General features: G+C 46.7%; 1 protein-coding gene across 2 annotated transcripts in view; it reads right to left on the bottom strand.

Annotated features, from left to right (window-relative positions):
- PTPN22 (protein tyrosine phosphatase non-receptor type 22) overlaps positions 1-19,540 on the bottom strand; it is a 605,270-nt gene extending 585,730 nt beyond the window's left edge. The window contains exon 1 of one of the 2 annotated variants that reach the window (XM_086923320.1): positions 19,290-19,540. In XM_086923320.1, the coding sequence (XP_086779446.1) occupies positions 19,290-19,382 (93 nt within the window). In that variant the 5' untranslated portion in view covers positions 19,383-19,540. The remainder of the gene's footprint in view (positions 1-19,289) is intronic. The other variant, XM_086923319.1, reaches the window with a different exon arrangement.
- Between the last annotated feature and the right edge of the window lie 3,444 nt (positions 19,541-22,984).

Here is a 22,984-nt window from a genome sequence, read left to right as displayed (position 1 = left end):
ATGCTGAGCAACTAAAAAAAATAGCAAGGCCCCTTTTTGTCACAAAAGTATTCCAGCCCTCCAGCACAGGAGCACCTGAAAAGCAGCAAAGCCCCTGCTATTACTAACCTACTCAGCCCTCCCCAGACCTTCAGCTCAGGAGCACATGAACAAAGGTAAGGCCCCTGCAATTAGTAAATTAATCAACCCTCCAAGCCTTGGGAAAATGTCCTGGCAGGGGAGCACAAAACACAGCTTTCTGGGTCATCCAAGGTAGCCAGGTAGCCAGGAGAGAGGCTGAGGTGAAGCTGTGCATGGGAAGTGCCTTCCCAGTGTGTTCTGGCAGTTTGAGTATTTACTATTTACTGTAGTATTACCCTTGTACCTGTGTATGGTACCCTTTTGTAACTTGCACAAGTCACTTTTCCCTTGTAACACACTGTTTGCTACCTCTCACTTTTGTTTGCTTTAGATACTTGCACAAGTGCCACCATTGCCTACGTAACGTTTGTTCTTGTGCTGGAGTGTCTGCCATTAATTGCAGTATTATACCTCTACTTATATTTTGTACGCTTTTGTAACCTGCACACATATCTCTTTTTCCTCCTGTAATGTATCGCTTGCTCCTCTTGTATTTTGGTTGCTCACTATTGTCACTTTTGATTCATGTAACTTAACGTTTGCTTTTGTAATTTGTCCACTTATAATTTTCTCCTCATGTGTTATTGCTGTTCCTTGTGTGAAGCGCTCTGACACCTTCGGGTAAAGTCCGCGCTATATAAAATCGCATAAATAAATAAAAAAACAAAAACATTCCAAACATCACCAGCCCCCCACAGCAAGACCCATTCTTCCTCGCCCACTATGCCCTGAATGTGAAGGGCTGTGGGCGAGGTGTTAAGACTAACACCGTTTCTGGGCTGCATGGGCCCCAGGGGGCCGAGGTGCAAATGGCTCAAAGGCCTGAGAAGCACCTGGCCCCCAGGGAGGCCGATTATGGCAAACAATCACCCCTCCCCAGCCCAGCCTCAGCTTGATTGCTTGGCAGGGCTGGGGTGAAGGAGAGAGAGGCCACAGCTGACAATCGCTGTCTGGCCGCACAGTGAGGCTGCTTTCATTTTCTCAGTCTCTGTCGTGGGCCGTTTTTTTTTCTCCCCTTTCCCAGTCCACTCTCTGTGGACTGGGACAGGGGAGAAAAAAAACGGCCCACAGAGGGCACTGCCGCACCGGCCCTTCGGCCCATTCCCGAATGCCCGCCTTGCCAATCCGCCCCTGGTGGGTCCAGTACTTCATTGGGGCCGGTCTTTCCGCAGTGCCTGTCTCAGCTCCCAAAGCTCTCTTTAAGGGAGATGTCTTCGGATTTTTGCAGAAATAGCAGTGTTGGTTGGGCCCTCAGAGAAGGACCCAGAGCGCCTACCAACACTGTGAGCTCAGGACTCTAGGGGACCCACCTCAGTGTTTCTTCCTTTCAGTGTTTGCAAATGAATGAGGGGATGACTAGATCTCAGGCTCCGAGAATTATTGAGGTATGGCGGACGGGAGTCAAACCCTGGTGTGCGTTGTTCCACAAGGCCATGTGCACAGTTCACAACATCTTCAAGTGGACTACACACAGTAAGTGAAGATATTTCGAGATTGGACGAATTATTTTATATTTAAGGTTAATACTGACCACCTGATTTTCCACTTGTTTTAGTTTTTGCATTTGGTACTTGCATAGCCTTGTATAAATAGCATTCCAGTTGACCAGGCACACTATGACTAAACATCTGATGTGCTCCACTCAGTGTCGCGAGTATGGAAGTGCCTTCCAGTGCGCAGGGAATTGTTGATTCATGTGCTTCCTCGTGTACTTTGCTTGGCAGATGGGATTGTGGTGTTTAGACAGAATACTGGAAATAAAAATATAGTGGGACAGATTATTGTGTCAAGAATATCGAGGACAAAAATATTGTGAAGTTAAGTTTCTATAGGTAAGCAATGATTTACTATATATAACTCCACATATATGTACCTTGATGATTTATAAATCTAAGGTACATAGCTGTGGAGTTAGGAATAGTAAATCTATACTTACCTAGTTGCACTTACCTTCGACATGATATTCTGTTTACACAACAATTTTGTTTCCAATACTGTCAGTGATCTGGGATTGTACAGCAGCTGGGGTGTTTGTGACTCGGTGCTGTGCCCACATTTGAGGTCATCTTTGTGTGTGTATTTGTTTATGTGTGTATACTTGTTTGTGCCCTACCTTTGCCCGTTGTGCCGACCTGTGTGTCTGTATTTGTTAGCACCCGCCTTTGTGTCTGTATGCCTGCCAATACACAAATAGTGTGCCTCTTGGGTGGAGCATGTATTTATTTGTCTGCATTTGTACCTGTGTGTACCTCACTGTGTGTCTGAATGTATGCTTGTGTATGTTCATATCCTGGTTTTGGCCAACATGTGTGCCTATATATCTGGGGGAGAGTTGTGGCGCAGAGGCCAGAGGTGTTGACTCTGGTTCGTGGGCAGCGACGGCTCGTGGAGGGAGTTACGGTGGGGCAGGAGGGTGGGGAGGGGGAGGGGCAGGGCGGAGGTTGCTAAAAACCGGCATATGGATAATTGCAGGTAAGTAAACAATTTAATTAATAAAACGAATTTCGTAGCTCGTACTGCATTGCATTTTGCGATGCAAGGCGCACTACGAAATTCGTTTTATTAATTAAATTGTTTACTTACCTGCAATTATCCATATGCCGGTTTTTAGCAACCTCCGCCCTGCCCCTCCCCCTCCCCACCCTCCTGCCCCACCGTAACTCCCTCCACGAGCCGTCGCTGTTCGTGGGGCTCATGGTTCGATCTCCGGTATTGGCGGCAGCTCAGCTCAGCATCATGTGACTCTGGGCAAAAACTCACTTAAACTCCCCGACGACCCTCCAGCACCTGGGTACCATTAGGGGTGATAAGTCACACTTTACAAATGTGGAATTATTAGTATATGTGCTTGTCTATGTGCCTCTGCTTGCCTTATAGCCATATGCTTGGCTGTCTTCATACGTTTGTGTCTGCATGCCTAGTGTGCTTTCTCCAGTGCATACATTTGTGTAGAAAGTAACAATGTGTCCTTACTGGAGCACTGTGGTGCATTACTGTAACTTGACAGAAGCTAGGCCAATAGGTGTATTAATGAAACATTTTCGTATTCATTCATGACTTTTGTCAATTGCTCTTTTAAATACTCAGGCCAGCTTAATGCTATCTGCTGGCCCAGCACTTGGGCAGGAGAACAGGGAGAGACATATTCAAAGAAGAGCCCCTGCAAGTCAAGGGCTTTCATATCACCAGGAAGGACAGCACCATTTGTCAACCCTTCCTCTGCCCGAACTCAGAGAACCTGCAATCGATATATGCGTGCTTGGTTGTCTGCTTGTGTTTGTGTTGCTTTGCATCAGCAAGAAGGAGCTCGTCAAGGTGGATTTCATTCCTAAGGAGCTGAGAGTCAGACTGTCAAGATCCTTCAAATACCTAAGTATGAGTTCTGTATTTCTATACCAAGATACTACTTTATCAACAGGGAGGGATGAGGAATCAATGTGTCCGTTTCTTTCCCCAGGGTAAGAATTCAAGTTTATCAAAAATTGAAAAAGAACACTTGTTCAAGATACTGCCATGGTAGGACCTTAACTTCAAGTACAAGCCCAGACATTGCCACTGTATATCAGGACACTGTCATTCCCAAGGACTGCCAACAGAGGGACCTGACTGGGGCATCTGCCTTCGATGTATTGTATTCCTGCAGGAATCATGAGGTCTCAGGAGAGATGTGGAAGCTATATTGGAAGGCTGCGTCCTCTGGGGATACTTGCCAGGGTATGGCAAAAGGAAGATCTTGGAGGGAGTACTGTGAGCGTCTGGTTGGGAGATGTTCCATAGTCATATATTGTTTAATCATAATATTCACCATGGACTCAATGAAAACGCTATTCTCGCAGGAACACGCCACGGATAACAATAGACATGCATGGATAAACCAAATCTCTGCAGACTCAAGGGATCATGCCTGGCCACCAACAGACTATGCTTAATAAATTGAGGAATGATAAGGTTGTTGAAAGTTAGCTAATAGTACTATTAGGTCTCTACGAAGGTCCTAAAGCTAGATGTTCCTAACTTCCTTTTTTCCCGACACACCTTCAAATCTCCTTTTCTTACCACACGTTCCCCTTCATACCTTCATATTTATTTTCACTTGAAATCCTTAACCTCTTGGATTCCCTGTAGTAGAAAGAACTCTCGAGTTTTCAACAATTCGTTTTTATGTTTTTAATATGTTTTCTCGTGATGGCCCTCTTAGCTCTTCTTTAACTCATCTAATCAGCTTGAAGCACTCCCACTAGCCTTTTATTGACTTTTGTTATGCTTTCAGTCACGTTTGGTGAACAATAGACTTTGGCTCAACTGTTGTTCCAGAATTCTTACAAATATTAATAAGTAGAATTGCGCTGTACAAAAACATAAATAAGTCACTGTCTGTGCTCTTTTATTATCAGTAATTGTCCATGGGAAATCTCTTTCAATACAAATACTGGCAATTTGTGCCGTTCCTCTGAGAGTAACTTTGAAGAAATGAATGGAAACAAAGCTACCATTAAAGTCAAAATCACTAGCTTTTATGAAGGAGTAAATTAAAGATACTATGAAATGCTATAGTTTATTCGTGGCATCTATGCTTCAAAATCACCCTTCCAGTTAAAAGTCGATGCAATAACTAAAACTGTACAACAAACGTTTATGTACAAGCCCCCTCTTTTCGTGCCGTTGACTCAGATTACCCTGTCAGGGCACACCCAGCTCCACCATTCTTTGTGTCAAGTTTGAGTGACATGGACTTTAGCCTGAATACTGTGGGTCTAATAAATAAAATGCAAGGAAACCAGTTCCAGAGATGGATCCTGGCATCCATAACTACATCTGTAAAAGACAGATAGGTTATTGTTAGAAACCCAGGCCAGTGTGTTAGTTGTCTTAGTAATCAGTGCAAACAACATTGTGGGTGGAATTATTTGAGCCCCAGAATTAAGATCTTTGATTGCTGGCTTCCTTCCATGTGGGGACACCTGGGCACGACCGATGCACGGAGAACTGCAAACTACCTGGAGAAGGTGTTGTGAAAGAAGGGCAATGCTTGCTTGTATTCTATAGAGGAAAGCCTGCTTTGTGGAGTCATTAGCTCAGCTGCCTGGTGACCATGAAGTTGTGTATGGGACTTAGGTTCCAACCCTGCAGGAGAAGCTGCATCTGCCTTAAGGGAAGAGGCCACCTCACTTGGGCAAAGGTACCGGAAGCACATCCTGCAGAAAGGCACTGTCTATAAAAGGAGACTACAGTTTTGCAGAAGAGAGAAATAGGCGAGATCACCCGAAACTTTTGGGTCATGGGGTCCCTTTCAGGTGGTAGGAAAATGTAGTCGGTTGGAGTTTTCTTTGTTAATGGTAGCATGCATTTTCTAAGGTATGGACGCATTTATTCTACATGTCTCTTGAGTGATGACCTCATGTTAATGTTTCACACTGTGTTAGGTCTGCCTCAACTTCTGTTTAGAATCTTAAAGCAGAGACCTGAAGTTAATGACTAAGTGTAGATCTAGTTTAACAAATGTGATGGCCTTTTCACAGACAGTATGCCTTTCTTATAGATTGTGATGAGCTTGACAAAGTCTGTAGGCCTAACTTTGCTGATTGTGAAGAGTTCATGCTTTCAAAATAGCCCTAGATAAAGATGTTATGCAAAGGTTAGGGTCTGCAGGTACAGATATTGTCACACGGTACCTCGCTGATAACTGTAAAAAATAAGATATAGGTGGTTAGCTTGAGGATGTGTTTTTTTGTATGTAATTTGCACCTGAGTTGTCTTTGAGGCCCCCCTTTTATTACCACCAAGAACTTTTGTAATATTTGTATACTATTTTGCCAGCTGCAAACTGTGTATATATTTATAATTGTAAGCATTGTATTTAGGTTTGTATACATTAAAACAATGTTCCTTTTTTTAAAGTAAAAGCACTGACTATACAATGTTTTAAGGGTCATTATATCTGTTACTGAGTTGTGAGTTTCCAGCAAATATCACCGCCCTCAGGATGTTTAGCATTGCTATGTCACTGCTACCTGGAGAGTCAAATACCGAAGGGCTGTGCTTAGTTTTCAGTTTAGGGTGACAATACTATGGGGCTCCCTGGACACCAGTTGTAAACACAGGAAATAAATGAGGCCCAGTAAGCCCCGAATGTCCTTACCCCACCCTGAACCAGTCCTCACAATAATAATTGGTTACATGAACTTAAATTGCGAGTTTGCTGACATTCACTATCCTATTATTAACTGTTCCTGAACTCAGTAAGCTGTATCCCTGTCTGAATGTGTAATAGCACAAATTGGCCGACGCTCTTTTTCTGCCAGCCTCGAGGAGTACAAAAAGCCTGATTCGCTCACGAATACCTAAGGTAAATATAGTAATGTATGATTAGGCATCTGACTAACTTATAGCTTTTTCCTAATTTATGTACATGCAAGAGTAAAATGTATAACGTGCATTACAAAAATGGGATGTACAATTCAATGGGGTTTATTTACACCTATTTATTTATTTATTTTATTTTAGGAATTTTAAAACCGCAACATGCATCCAAACAGTTTCATGGCAATGAAAAGACCATTGTACAGTGCACAGCTGAAAAGAAAAAGCAATATGGTAGACAGATTGCTGGCTCAAATTAGATGATTTCATCATCATCATCATCTTTATTTAGGCATCATATGCCATAAAAGGTACAAATAACATTGAATGTAAAACAGTAGATATTAAGATATATACAAGCATAAAAACATGTAAAAACGTTATACAAATACAAGGACCCGCCTTTTGACATTCTCAGACTATCTGACTCAGGGTTTTCCATTATAACAATGTTTCATAGATCCCCATTTAGAAGGTGTCTCCTCCTTTGCCAGACAGACCCCAGATATTTGCCTAAAGCAAAGACAATATGACCAGATAGATCTGTCTTTAAAACCCTGTATGCTTGCAGGCAATGGGAGAAGCCCAAGTTTTTACATAGTGGGACAATCCATTTTCTCCGCGCCTGCACATACGCATTACAGAAAAACAATATGTGCAAATCAGTTTCTTGTTCGGATTTGCATCCGGGGCAATGAGAAGGGGATGGGTCGGCCCATTTACTAATAAGGGCGCGTAACGGTAAACTACCATACCTCCATTGGAGATACAGTTTCCTTATTGATGTTGGGGCTATGATGTCTAGGGCAATTTCGAACCTATAGCTGTCCTTGATTATTAAAAATGATGACGTTAGGGTGCCGGGGGAAGTTCCTTGCATATGGGTAGCAAATTTACTTTCCTGATACTGGATAATAAGCTGCCTCCGTGTAACCCCGGGACAAGATGTAAGCGGGTCAGACCATAGGGTGGGAATCCCTAATTTCCTTAATTCTTTCTTAATAAAATGTAGCCATGGAATTTTCCCGATGTTTGGGAGAGTAAGGATTTCTTGCAGTTCTAACCTATAATTAGCTAACTCAGGAACTGACCAGATCCTGCGCCAAAATAACAGGGGCCGCAGGCCCATGTCTTCGTCCAGAGGTCTCAGGGCCAAGTCAAGTCTAATAGGCAGCAAGGGTGTGCTAGAAGGAAGTGATAGGAGCTGTCTGATAAAATTGTTCTCGGTTACTACCAGATCGCGGTTGCAAGTGTGGCCCCAGAGTTCACTTCCATACATAACCGCTCCCCTAGCTTGTGCTCTGTAAATCTTTAGGGCGGGACCCACCGCTTGAAAGTGGATTTATTCTTGGCGATTAGTTTAGTAATTCCGCCTGCTATTTGGGCCAACTTTAATTGCGCTTTCCCCGTTGGTGTACCCATGACATTTTTTCATTTAGGGTGATCCCTAGGTAGTTAAAGGTTCGGACCCTCTCTAGCATATTAGATCCAATGGAAGGATTGGAGCGAGCTCGAGATAGAGGGTTGAAGACCATATATTTGGTCTTCAATGCATTGATCTCTAGGCCATGATCTTTACAAAATGCCTCGAAGCCATTCGAGAACTCGCTGAATCCCCATTGGGGACTTGGAGAGCAGCAGGGTGTCATCCACAAACATAATTGCGGGCACCCTGCTGCCTCCAAGTTTGGGAGCATCAGTATTCTCAACCCCATTCAAATACGCTATTACCCCGTTGACAAAGAGGCAGAACAGGGTCGGTGCAAGCACACAGCCCTGCCTAACCCCCCTGTCAACAGGGAATTTGTTGGACAATGTCCCTTTCCGGCCACATCTTACCTGGGCGTAATTATCAGTGTGTAATCTGATAATCATAGTTAATAGGTGTTGTGGGATTTAGGGAAGAAGCAAGATGTCAACACCTTTTGAAATTTCTAGAGATCAGACTGAGACCGAAGTGACAAAGGTAGGGAATTCCAGTGCCTGGAAGCTACCACAGATACAGTTCTGCCACCAGCAGTGTTCCAACAAAACTTCAGCACTTCTAACAATTTGTCGGTGTTGGACCTTAAACTGCTAGGGATCCACCATTTGAATCTAGAGCAGAAATGTGAAACATGCGGGAAAAGAAGTGCCTTGTGAGCCCCACACATTGAATTGAACAGAGTTCTCTTTTTCACAGTCAGCCAATGGACTGAAGACAAGGCAGCAGCATGTAATCATGCGGTTTGAGCCCAGATAAAACCCTAATGGCGTAGTGCATGATGAAACGCATCTCTGAACCAGGTAAGGGAGAAGTTCCACATAAACAGAATTGCAGTAATCCCGTCACGAGGATATGAAGGTATTCAATATTTCTGAGATGTAGTAAACAAGTATAAGATGCGCTTTGAAAAATGAAGCTGAAAACACAAAACCGATGCAGTAGAGATTTGGTCTGACAAAGCTTAGATACTGTTCTTCAGACAGGGATTTCTGATGCAGGGAGCCGAGCTAGACTTGGGTCCTAATAACCAGACCAGAATGGCAAATCCTAATGAGAAGCAGGACAAGGGGGCTCAAAATTCCAGTTTTGTCTCCATTCTGTTGTGAATGATATGCACTCGTCCAATGAAAGCCTCAGTGAGACACTCATGAAGTTGGGCGGCTGAGTTATGATCATCCTGGGATATCCCTGCGATGATTTGTGTCATCTGCATACGGATATGCACTAAACCTGCGGTAGGTGAATGGGGCCATATGAAGATTAAACAAAAAAGGGATACAATAGCTCTCCGTGGTACACCTCATTGACATGGTCTACTCTAGATGCAAGCATGAAGAATGAGAGCTTTTATAAGAGCGTGGAGCCCAAAAATCGGACATCCATTCTAAAACACGTCCTTCAACTCTGAAATTCTACAAGCTAGACTCGATTTGATGGTGAACAGTGTTATCAAGATGCGGCATGTTGGAGTATTGGCGTCTAAACAGCAACTCATCCAAAGCTGAGAGCATTGTATTAGCCCATACATGGGCCACTTTCCTAAACACATCTTGCAAATACTGGGGAGGTTGTACATTGTATTTGTCCAACTTTATGCGTGACGTATTTGCTAAATCTTCTTAACTTGGATTCAAAAGTGCTTGTGAAACCGTGACGTCTAGTTGCTTTTGAATAATAACACAGTACAACATATTTTTCCTTAGGCCACACATAAAAGTGGAAATGGAAGGGGAAAATGTTCTCTCCCAATGTGCCTTTGATGACCGAGAGTGTGAGCTGCTTCCTGCAGCTTGCGTCCTTGGAAACACGGAGAGAGCCAGATGAGGTGAAGGTCCGAGACCTCCGACATCTGTCGCAAGAGGGACACTATTGCACGTGCTGCTATAATGGCCACAGCTGCTCCGATTGCCCGTACCCAGTCAGGGGCGCTGGTTCAATTGGTGCAGCGGGTGCAGTAGCACCTGGACCCAGAGGCTTGAGAGGCCCACAGAGCCCTGGTTATTTCTGTAACTCGCGGTTCAAACATCGCTCAGAGGCCCACTTCCTTTCTTGCACCAGGGCCCATGAGGCCCTGCTTATGCCACTGTACTCCTCAGATATCTGGGGTGACAAAACCACCGCGAGATCCGGCCGAGATAACACGCGCACTCTTCCGGAATAGACAGGCAGAGGCTGCACTTCGAACAGCCAGGCTCATGAAGGCTGAAAGGCAGGCACCCCACATGCAAATGTCTCTTATCGGTATGTTCCTATCTTCCACAGCTGTCCAATAAATGACCCCTCCCCACCACCAGGAAGCGCACCGCCATTGTGTGTGCATGTTTCAACGGACATGTGTCAGCAGAGAGGTGTGCCTTCAAACAGTAGGAGTCTCTGAGCAGGAAAGGCCCAGTCAGGGCTTTAAGTGGGCTGGGTCTCACCGGTGCTGAGCACCGGCAGATTCGAAACGGGTCTCTATCGGCAGGGCACAAGTCCTATAAAAGACGTGGGGGGACTGACAATCTGCAAATGACTTCTTGACGTCATGAAAAGCAGAGCTCGCACGTTTCCTATATACAGTCCAAGTTTTTACTCTGTATTCTGGAACTTGTAGTCCTGCTTATCCCATTAGAAAATGGGCAAATAAAGACATCCTATACAAAGTAAAAAACTGGACTGAGAGAACTACTCACGCAAGACTCTGGGAAAGCTGGGGGCTCTGCATTACTAGAGGAAGCTGCCCCACGGCTAAATCGAATACTCACACTAGAATCGCGCGAATGCTGCGCGATTAACCCAGTCCTTCGTCGATTTCTGTTTTAAAGTCACAGGACGGCAAATGAACGCCGTTTCATATTACTGCAAATAAGACATTACTGCTTACACGAACGGTTTCCTTTTTCATCCACGCCCCGTGGAGCCCAAGTTCTTGGCAGGGGGGGACGACGTCCACCCTGTTTAAGGAGTAGGGGGACGCTGTCCACCCCCATGGACCCCCGACTCTGGCCCTGTCTATCGGGCTCTATTTTGTGCTCTGGCACAGGCGGACTGCAGTGACAGAAGTAGGGTGACCAACTGGCATTGGTGCAAATTCAGGACAGTGAGTGTAAAAATTCAGGACAAAGGGTCAAAATTCAGGACACAAATTCAGGACAGGAGGTCAAAATTCAGGACAAAACTTCAGGACAATAGGTACATTTTACAGACACATCAGATGTCGCGCAATAGTATATAAGGAAGCCCAGCCATTTCAAAACATATTCAACCATTTGCAAACCTATCCATCATGTATCCTTCCATCTATCATTTCACACATCCATCCCTTCATCTATCCCCTCATCCATCCTTTCACTCTCCATTATCCATCCATCCATCCATCCACCCTTTCACCCTATCCATCTGTACACTTATCCATCCACTCTTCATCCCATCCATCCATTCACTCATCCATTCAGCCATTTACCCTTTCACCAATCCAGCCATCCTTTCACTTACTAATCCTTCCACCCATCCACTCTTTTAGTCATCCATCCATCCTCCCTTTCACTCTCCATCGACCCTTTCACTTAGCCATCCTTCCTTCCATCCATCCATCCACCCATCCATCCATCTACTCATCCACTCATGAATCTATCCCTTGACCCTATCACTCATCCATCTTTCATTTCACTCCTTCACATATCTATTCATCCTTTTGTCCATCTAACCTCCCTTTCACTTACTCATCCATCCTTACATCCACCCTTTCACTCATACGTCCATTCATTCACCCTTGCACTTATCAATCCATCAATCCATCCATCATTTCACTCATCCACCCACCCACCAATCATCCACCCAACTATCCACCCACCCACCAACTCATCCATCCTTTCACCCACCCACCATCCAATCCACTGATCCATCCTTTCACCCACACACCATCGACCCACCCACTCATCATCCATCCATCCTTTCACCCACCCATCATCCATCCATCCATACGTCCTTCCCCTCATCATCCATCCATCCATCCTTTTCCCTCATCATCATCCATCCTTTTCCCTCATCATCCATCCATCCTTTTCCCTCATCATCCATCCATCCTTCTACCCACCCACCCATCATCCACCCAACTATCCACCCACCCACCAACTCATCCATCCTTTCACCCACCCACCATCCAATCCACTTATCCATCCTTTCACCCACACACCATCGACCCACCCACTCATCATCCATCCATCCTTTCACCCACCCATCATCCATCCATCCATACGTCCTTCCCCTCATCATCCATTTATCCATCCTTTTCCCTCATCATCCATCCATCCTTTTCCCTCATCATCCATCCATCCTTTTCCCTCATCATCCATCCATCCTTCTACCCACCCACTCATCATCCATCCATCCATCCTTCCCCTCATCATCCATCCATCCTTTCACCCACCCCCTCATCATCCATCCATTCCCGCATCATCCATCCATCCATCCATCCATCCATCCTTTCACCCACCCCCTCATCATCCATCCATCCTTTCACCCACCCCCTCATCATCCATCCATCCACCCTTCCCCTCATCATCCATCCATCCACCCTTCCCCTCATCATCCATCCATCCACCCTTCCCCTCATCATCCATCCTTCCCCTCATCATCCATCCATCCATCCATCCTTCCCCTCCATCCATTCCCTCATCCATCCATCCATCCATCCCCTCATCCATCCATCCTTCCCCTCATCCATCCATCCTTCCCCTCATCAATCAATCAATCAGTGACACTTATAAAGCGCGCTACATACCCGTGGGGTCTCAAGGCGCTGGGGGGGGGGGGAGCCGCTACTGCTCGAACAGCCAGGTCTTCAGCTTCTTCCTGAAGGAGAGGTGGTCTTGGGTCAGGCGCAGGTCGGTCGGGAGGGAGTTCCAGGTCTTGGCGGCCAGGTGGGAGAAGGACCTTCCTCCTGTAGTCGCTCTTCGGATGCGGGGGACGGCGGCGAGGGCGTGGTTGGCTGATCGGAGGTGGCGTTTGGGAGCGTAGAAGTTGACTCGGCTGTTGAGGTAGCTCGGGCCTTGGTCGTGTAGGGCTTTGTGTGCGTGGGTGAGGAGGCGGAAGGTGATTCTTTTGTTGACGGGGAGCCAGTGAAGGTCTCGCAGATGTCCGGAGATGTGGCTGGTTCGTGGGATGTCGAGGATGAGTCTGGCTGAGGCGTTCTGGATCCGCTGGAGTCTCTTCTGGAGCTTGGCGGTGGTCCCGGCGTAGAGGGCGTTGCCGTAGTCCAGTCGGCTGGTGACGAGGGCCTGGGTGACGGTCTTCCTGGTCTCGGTGGGGATCCACCAGAAGATCTTCCGTAGCATGCGTAGGATGTTGAAGCATGCCGAGGAGACGTTGTTGACTTGCCTGGTCATGGAGAGGGAGGAGTCCAGGATGAAGCCCAGGTTGCGTGCATGGTCTGTCGGTTTGGGTGCGATGCCCAGGGCGGGAGGCCACCAGGAGTCGTCCCAGGCGGAGGGAGAGGAGCCCAGGATGAGGACCTCCGTCTTGTCCGAGTTCAGTTTCAGGCGGCTGGTCGTCATCCACTCGGCTACCTCTTTCATCCCTTCGTGCAGGTTGGCTCTGGCGGCGGCGGGGTCGTTGGTCAGGGAGAGGATCAGCTGGGTGTCGTCGGCGTAGGAGATTATGCTGAGGTTGTGTTTGCGTACGATGGCCGCGAGGGGGCTCATGTAGACGTTGAAGAGGGTGGGGCTCAGAGATGATCCTTGGGGGACGCCGCAGATGACTTCGGTGGCCTCTGACTTGTACGGTGGTAGGCGGACTCTCTGTGTTCTCCCGTCGAGGAAGGAGGTGATCCACTCCAGCGCCTTGTCCTGGATTCCGACGTTGCTGAGGCGCCGTACTAGGGTGCGGTGGCAGACCGTGTCGAATGCCGCGGAGAGGTCTAGGAGGATGAGGGCCGCTGTTTCTCCATTGTCCATCAGGGCTCGGATGTCGTCGGTGGCGGCGATGAGGGCGGTCTCGGTGCTGTGGTTGGCTCGGAAGCCGGACTGTGAGGGGTCGAGGGATCCGTTCGTCTCGAGGAAAGCGGCCATCTGCTTGTTGACGGTCTTCTCGATGACTTTGGCTGGAAACGGGAGGAGCGAGATGGGGCGGTAATTCTTGAGGTCGGTGGGGTCCGCTGTTGGTTTCTTGAGTAGGGCGCTGAGTTCGGCGTGTTTCCAGCTCTCGGGGAAGATGGTGGTGTCGAGGGATGTGTTGATGATGTCTCGCAGGTGGGGTGCGATGACAGCGTCGGCTTTGTTGAAGACGTGGTGAGGGCAGGGGTCGGTCGGTGATCCGGAGTGGATGGAGTTCATCGTGCGGATGGTGTCTTCGGTTCCATCCATCCTTCCCCTCATCTATCCATCCTTTCCCTCATCCATCCATCCTTCCCCTAATCCATCCATCCTCCCTTCCCCTCATCCATCCATCCCCTCATCCATCCATCCTTCCTTCCCCTCATCCATCCATCCTTCCCCTCGTCCATCCATCCTTCCCCTCACTCATCAATCCATCCATCCTCTCCCATTATCCATGTATTCAATCTGTCATTCATCCATTCACCCTTTCACTAATTCATCCAGCCATTCACCCATCCCCTCATCCATCCATCCTTCCCCTCATCCATCCATTCTTTCCCTCACCCATCCATCCTTCCCCTCATCCATCCATCCATCCCCTCATCCATCCATCCATCCCTCATCCATCCATCCATCCCCTCAACCATCCTTCCTTCCCCTCATCCATCCTTCCTTTCATCCATCATCCATCCTTCCCCTCACCCATCCATCCACCCCATCCATGTATCCTTCCCCTCATCCATCCATCCTTCCCCTCCATCCATCCCATCCATCCATCCTTCCCCTCCATCTATGCCCTAATCCATCCATCCCTCATCCATCCATCCCCTCATCCATCCATCATTCCCCTCATCCATCCATCCTTCCTTCCCCTCATCCATCCATCCTTCCCCTCATCCATCCACCCATCCCCTCATCCTTCCCCCATCCATCCTTCCCCTCATCCATCCATCCTTCCCTTCATCCATCCATCCTTCCCCTCATCCATCCATCCTTCCCCTCATCCATCCTTCCTTTCATCCATCCATCCTTCCCCTCACCCATCCATCCATCCCATCCATTTATCCATCCCCTCATCCATCCATCCTTCCTTCCCCTCATCCTTCCTTCCCCTCATCCATCCATCCTTCCTTCCCCTCATCCATTCTTCCCCTCATCCATCCATCCTTCCCCTCATCCATCCATCCTTCCCCTCACTCATCAATCCCTCCATCCATCCTCTCCCATTATCCATTTATTCAATCTTTCATTCATCCATTCACCCTTTCACTAATTCATCCAGCCATTCACCTATCCCTTCACTTATTTATTCGCCCACCTTTCCATATTAATTTTGAGCTGAGCCCTTTTGAGAAGAGGCCCATCAAGAACTTCACCCTCGCTGCAGGGGCAGTTCCAGGACTGGGACAGAAGCCACGCAGGGTGGAGACAGGATCAACCACATGGGGGGACAAGAGCCATCACAGGCGGGGGTGGACTGGAGCCACAACATGGGGGGACAGGAGCCATCACAGGTGGGGGTGGACTGGAGCCACAACATGGGGGGACAAGAGCCATCACAGGCGGGGGTGGACTGGAGCCACAACATGGGGGGACAGGAGCCATCACAGGTGGGGGTGGACTGGAGCCACAACATGGGGGGACAAGAGCCATCACAGGCGGGGGTGGACTGGAGCCACCACATGGGGGGGGGGGGGCACGAGCCATCACAGGTGGGGGTGGACTGGAGCCACAACATGGGGGGACAAGAGCCATCACAGGCGGGGGTGGAATGGAGCCACAACATGGGGGACAAGAGCCATCACAGGCGGGGGTGGGCTGGAGCCACCACATGGGGGGGGACAGGAGCCATCACTGAGGGGAGGGCAGGAGCCATCACAGGAGAGGGAACAGGATCCACCAGGGTGGGCATGCAGTATTCTAGTATCATCTTGGGCTCTTCGCCCCCTCCTGCACAAGACAACCAGAAGACAGGCTCTCTGTCCAAAATGCCATCCCCCACTGTGATGTACAGTACTTACAGGAGATACTCTAAGAGAACTGATTGTCCTCCATACTTTGTTAATCAGTGTGGGTGTGATTGTGCCATTTCTTTATTGTATTACAATATAGAATGCATGTTTGAAGAACCGAGGTTTGCTTACAATTTAGTGAAAGTAATTAAGCTCGGTGAAGAGAAGCACATGCTGCCTCAGTGTAATCAAGATTGTAATCTGGCCGAGTCTCGGAAGTTTGGGGCCCTGGGTAGAAATGGAATGTGTGAGCCCCCCTCTAAATAGCAGAGACATGATGCATTCAGGGCTGTTTGCATCTGAATAGATGTCGCTGCTCCTGAACCTGCAGCCCCTCCTCCTCACTCACCTTCGAAGCACATCTTAACAGGTCATCAAGGGCTGGAGGTGTGAAGGTTTCCATCCAGCTGTGCCTCTCCTTTGCTGCTGGGTGTCCGAACTTTGCTACTGCATGGGAGTCAAGAAGGGAGGTGGGGGCAAGCTGTGCTGGCTTTAGGGTGCAGCAACCGGTGCCCTGTTAAAATGACGGAGAAATGGTGTCCGTTAAAGAATCCTTCACGGACAACGGACAGATGGCCGAAATTACGGACTGTCCGTGAAATTTACGGACGGTTGGTCACCCTAGACAGAAGGCACACTGATGTGCACTGCTCACACTGCTCACTTTTCACTAGTGGAGAAGTTACGTCGTGACGTCATGCCAGGTGAGCGTTGTAGGGGAAGGAAAATCCTTTAAAGAGTTATTTCTCTTTGGAATTCCCATTTGTTTTTGAAACTCAGGAGCAGCAACATTGTCGAGGTGTCACCAGGGCTTTAAGTGGGAGCTTGTTATATACGTATGCAACTAAAATCCATTGACAAAGCCTATAGTCCTGACTCGTTGTAGGTATAATGTTACTTGTATCACATATCTGATCTGGATCCAATGACAGAAACAGCAAAATGCAAGTTGGGGGGGGGGGTCACTATGCTAAGCACAGATTTTGAGCAAACTTGTTTTTAAGCCACGCCCTTAATTACATTGGCCCCGCCTATTTGAGAACCTCCCCCCCCGTTTTTTCATCCCACGTTAAGCCCTCGGCCCAGTTCTCCTTTCGACTACTGCCATTTTACACTGAGGTCTGGGGCAAATGACCTGGCCGTTCTGCACAGTGGCATTTCCCGGTAAGCTGCAAGCTGGGAGCGGGGAGGGGGCTCCGTTCCAGAGCACCATGGACTGCCATGGCCCAGCTCTTCCCTCTTGCTGCCATTCTAGTGGCGGCGCCTACCGCATAGGGCTGGTCTGAACATTTTTGCCAGAAGGTCTTCAGCGTGTACTGATGCAATGTATTCATGAAAACACACACACCTAGAAAGACAGACATTTTCTATAGCAGTTTTCCAGGGAGCTCTCTTGACATTCTTTGGTGAATTCAGTTTTTGCAAATGCCCCTGCCTACATTTGCTTACATGAAAATCTCAAAGCTACACTGTGGTCTCTATTTTTTTTCCTCAAATGCACCCCATTATCTGCATTTTCACAAGTGACACTGATTTATTGTTGACCTTGAAAGGACCACAATCTCAAACCATTTCCTAGGAACAAGCACGGCAATAATTTGTGGTTTACGTCTGCAAGTTGAATTTAAATGGATGTCTCAATCCGGCCTAAATGTGGCTATTAATAGGTTATTCTGAGGGGTACTGCCGCACACCTCTTTATAGTGTGGCTCAATGGTTAGAGCAGGCAGACCTCGATGCAGAGCTCTGGCCAGGGAACAGGGTTCGATTCCTGCCCCGGCGGGTCTCGGGCTCATTAATTCCCCTGACCGGATGTTCTCGCCTCAGTGCCTATTCTGATGATGGGTCCCACTCTGCAACTCTGGGCAATAACTTGCTTAGTCTCCACAACGGCCCCCACAATGCGAGGGATGCCTGGTCTGCATCATGGGGGTGCCCAGGAGTGGATACTTCACAGGGAAAGCCAGGAAGGGTTCCCTTGCGGCATTCGTACAAGCGCCGGGAAAACCACTGCGGGTAGCTGTGCGCTATACAAGTACAAAAACATTTACATTTATAAGCTAGCTGCAGAGATTTTCCTACCAGACCTCACCAGTCACAAAGTAGAAGGCTACTTTGCAAAACGGCGCATAATCTGATGTGAATTTTTGCAAAATTTCCCCGAAAAATACAAAAAATTACACTTCCCCATAGAAATGTGGATTATCCGTATCACGTGTCACTTTTTGAAGCAGAAACTCACCCCACGTAAAAAACCTCTTGCAGGATAACAGGGGGAGACTGGTTCGAGCAGAAAATGTCTTTTGGGAAGACATTATATCCGTTAACTTAGTATCCCACTGGTCTCTTGTGAGATTTTTTGTACACGAGGTGCGCACTTGCTTAAAAAAGTTACAAAAAAATAACATAAAATTGCATAGTAAAAAAAAAGAAGATATTTTAGAACCTGTGTAACAAAACAGGGGCTGGGCGAAATTTTTGAGACCAAAAAAGGAAAATGGAAAAGCAATATAATTAGATGGTCTAGGGAAGCATATCATGAAAAAATCCCATACATTGATAAATTAAAACTGAACTACAGTATTCAGATTTTTACTGTACCATGATACTTACTTTCGTATGCATGTATTTTTTAAACTAATTATTCATCTGAAAGATTACTAAATCAACCATTCATTTCTACTACATAGCGTTCACTGCATTTGAACCAACTCCTCCTGATTAAGCGCACCAGGTACCCGGGCCACTCAAGGACCCAACAGCACCAGGACAATTCAAATAATTGCCCCAACCCAAACAAATCTCTGTCTCTCTTTGCTGGCTATACCTCGGATGTTCGTATGCATAGGTTGCTATGTCTACTGATCAGAGGCAATAAAAGAGAGAAAATACACGGATGCAAGTTTAGCCTACTTGCTGCATTACCCTGTCCAACGCAGTACGGTCTGAAATGTCTTTTAAAAGAATGTGTTGAAATACACGCATGCATTTTCTACTAAGTACAGCGAATCACTGGAACATTGTATTGGACGCAACTTTCAAGCTAAGCAGAGCATTGCACATTTGCTCTTACTTTTAAGTATGATGGTAAAAATAATGTTACAGCTAATATATAATGATATTATCCATAACCACCAGCTGATCTAGGGAAAAAGCAAGCACATTAGTGTTCTGGTTACCACGAAATACTACATGTCACGTGACAGTAGAAGTAAAGCTACAGCTAGAATCACTTACCAAAAAGTCATTGACCTGAAGTTCTGCCCTCTGCTTCTGGCCTCGAAGTTGTACCTCTTCCAAGTAGCGCTGCAGAGTGTCTTTCTGCTCCATGTTGGCAGAAGGGACACGCCAGACCGTCCAAGCCGAGAATGCACATGTCACGCATGTGCTAACGCGAGGACCCCTCTGAAGCTCTGAGCCTGCGAGACATGCTCAGCTCACCCATTGCTTCTGCATGTGGTTACAGAGCTTCATGACGCGCCTTAGAGGAAATTATTAGTAACTGCTTTTGTGGTCACACTGAAAAAAGTGCCACCAGCAAGCTTCCTTCCGGGTCTTAGTGCCCTTTTACACAGCAGAGCAGCAAACAAGGTTTGAAAATTAATTGCAACTGGGGGAAGTCACATTTAGTACTTCCTTAAACTGTGGTGAGGCATTCCATCCACCGACAGGTTGTTCCTATTTTGGAAAGAAATTGTTTCGACTTCAGCAAGCTTAACTTAAACTTCTTGAGAAGACACTTGAGTTTAAGTTCAGCCTTCTCTGGCTGATGATGATACATTCATAGTTTGCGCAGAGTACCTACATCTCGTTCCACGAGACATACATTATACGGACACTATATACAACTCACGGATATTTGACCACGGTGGTAAAAGGAGCAATGCGCTTCTTTGATGTATTTATCTACTTGTTAATACTCAGCAAATGCAGTTTCCTAGACTCTCCACACTCCAGCTACAGGCCCCATGAGTGTTTGAGAACCACAGGTTAGTATACTAAGCAATGGAAGCAGGCTGGAGGATCACTGGGCAAACAGGCGGCAGAGCCCAGGAAGGCCTGGACTCAGAGTACTGAAGTAGTAGCTAGCACAGTCTTTACGACAAGAATATATCTAAGAAGGATGTATGATAGAAGCACAAATGGTTTTACCACGTGTGCCTCTATCAACAGCCCAACCACAAATGCATCTTAACCACGCATGCCTTTACCATGCATGCCTTTACCACACAATTTCGTGGTATAGGCATGAATGATAAAGGGGTATGTGTGGTTACGGTCGCCACTACCCATTCCACTAGCACTCCCTTAAGGCTTAAAACTCTACACAATAACTTATATTACCCCGGCACGCCCACCCCCCTACCCTGTCCCTTAAACTACCCCAACTCCTTCCAATGACCTAAAACCTACCCCGCCCCCCCCCCAAGCCCTAAACATGGCCCCCACTGCCCATTCCCCTTACACTGCCCTACGGCCTAAAACACTACACAACCCAGCCCCCACCCCTGCGCTGTCCCTTAAACTACCCCAACACCTTCGTCTACCCCAAAACCTACTTTGCCCGCCCTGAAAACTAACCCACCTACCCATTGTTCTAAGGCCTAAAAGCCTGCACCCTAACTTGCACTACTCCAACCCCCCACACTCTGCACTGTCCCTTTAACTATTCCAACCCCTTCCACTATCCTAAAAGCTAACCCAACCCCCTCCCAGCCCTAAAAGCGATCCCAACTACCCATTCCCCTCCCACTGCCCTAAGGCCTAAAACCCTACACTACTTGGCCCCCCAGCTCTGCTCTGTCCCTTTAACAATTCCAACCCCTTCCACTGCCCATAAACCCACCTGACCCCCTAAAAATGAACCCAACTACCCATTCCCCTCCCGCTGCCCTAAGGCCTAAAACCCTGCACCCTAACTTACACTACCTCAACCCCCACCCCCCTTGCGTTGTCTCTTAAACTACCCTAACCCATTCCACTGCCCTAAAACCTGGCCCAACCCCCTTCCAGCCCTTAAACAAAACCAAGCCCCATTAACCTCACCACAGCGTCTTCCTGTTTCCATCGTCCTGCATCTAGACCGCGTTCTGCCATAACCATGCAAATGCGTGGTTAAGGCATATGCATGGTTAAGGCATGCATGCTTGCGTAGTCGGAACACTCGTGGTTCAAACTGCGGTGTTCTGACTGGTTCCCTTCTAGGAATCTTTCAACTTACATCCCAGACAGCGGGCAAGAGCCACATCTAGTGCCCCACCTTTGCCAATTTATTCCATAGAATTTAGAAATACTTCACTGGGATACTCTTTTGCCCAATTTAGAAAAAGCAATTGCTATAGTCTAGAAACTATTTTGACATTCAGAAAAGGTGTTTTTACATCTGTACAAAGCTTTTATCACACATAGGTTTTCATGGCACAATAGACAACAAATGAATGTTTCTTGGCAAGAATGCCCCGAACGTTTCAGAACACCCACAAATATATGCGCCTGTGGGTATTTGTAAACTATTTTGACTAATTTACAGCCTGAAAACCAGCAGAGATTTACTCTTGGGGTTGGTGTAACTCTTGTGTATTCTGGGTAGTGTAATCACGTGGAATTACCAAAAATTCATCAAGAAGAGTTGTTCTGCATTTAAAGCTATTTTCCTAGTGGAAGAATACCCCTTCATTTCATTTCAATCTTTATTTCGATCTATTTAGATCATAAAAGACATACAAGCAATTTAAAATAAGTTAAAATAGTATCAAGTATAACAGAGTTTAAAAGCAATACAATTAACCTGTTTAAAATCAGTTACAGTACATTACATTTAGGAATCATCGAAACAATTCATTTATCACAGATCATGAAGCCTAGTCATGATGTGGGCTACAACCCCCTCGCTGCGAGGTAGGAGCTCAGGGATGTTTTCAGATGTAAGGACTATTCCTAAAACCCAATGAGAGCAAATGGAGTGATGGAAAATGTGCAGGGCAAGGAAGTGGGTGAGTAAAACTAGCTACAGGGTTAGCCTGATAAGTTTTATTCTTGCTACACTTTACCAGGATTAAAAACCAAAGACAAAAAGTGTGGCTGCAGGTATTAGATGAAGGCGCACTGAGTAGTGATCGACATGTTTCTGCTTAAAACCTAGGAAGTGTTGTATCTTTCATCAGGATATCTATTATAGCCACTGCTGTGTGAAAAAGTGAATCAAAAGAACATAATAATAGCAACCCACCGGTTTGTTGAAATTTGAGATACTAAACCAGTGATCCAAGTAATTTGAATGAACGGATTCCCCGGTTGGACCTGCGAATTAGACATAGACAACAAACCGTGCAGTTAAATCAGTTTGAAAATGTGCTCTACATTTAACCCAAAAATGACGTTCCAAAATAAGCAAGATAAACAATTCAAAATATTTAATCAGCATCAATTGTTGAAATATTCACAAGTTTATAATTTCACAAAAGATGCGTGGTGTGTAAAGAAATGCTGTGCCCTTATAGCGAAATATCTGCGAATGGCGTCACTCACTTACAAGAGTCAGGTAGAGTGACACATCTGTCCTGGGCTGTTTGCCTGAGGTATACACGCTGCTCCACCTTGTAGAGTTAAGGTTGTGGTGTTAAAAAGAAGTGTTGCTCAGTATTGAAGGATTTGACAAGCTTTAAGACAGAATGGAGACTGAGTCAGACTCTATTGTGCATGAGGGTGCTCGTCTAGTTAAATTGTGAAATAGGGCTGTTGATCTCAACCACCCTATCAGAGGTATTGTGATGGCATACCTACATGATTGTACTCAAAGATAGCTGTCAATGTGACCTTGACAAATCGTGATCAATTAGTACCGATGTCTATGTGCAGAGACACAGAGTGACTTGAGATGGACTAACCCCCAATGCCCAACATAGGTATGCAGGCAGTGTACTGTTTGATTT

The sequence above is a fragment of the Lissotriton vulgaris genome, chromosome 5 (genome assembly GCF_964263255.1).
Source record: "Lissotriton vulgaris chromosome 5, aLisVul1.2, whole genome shotgun sequence".
Lineage (NCBI taxonomy): Eukaryota > Metazoa > Chordata > Amphibia > Caudata > Salamandridae > Lissotriton > Lissotriton vulgaris.
This window is presented reverse-complemented; position numbering and strand designations above follow the sequence as displayed.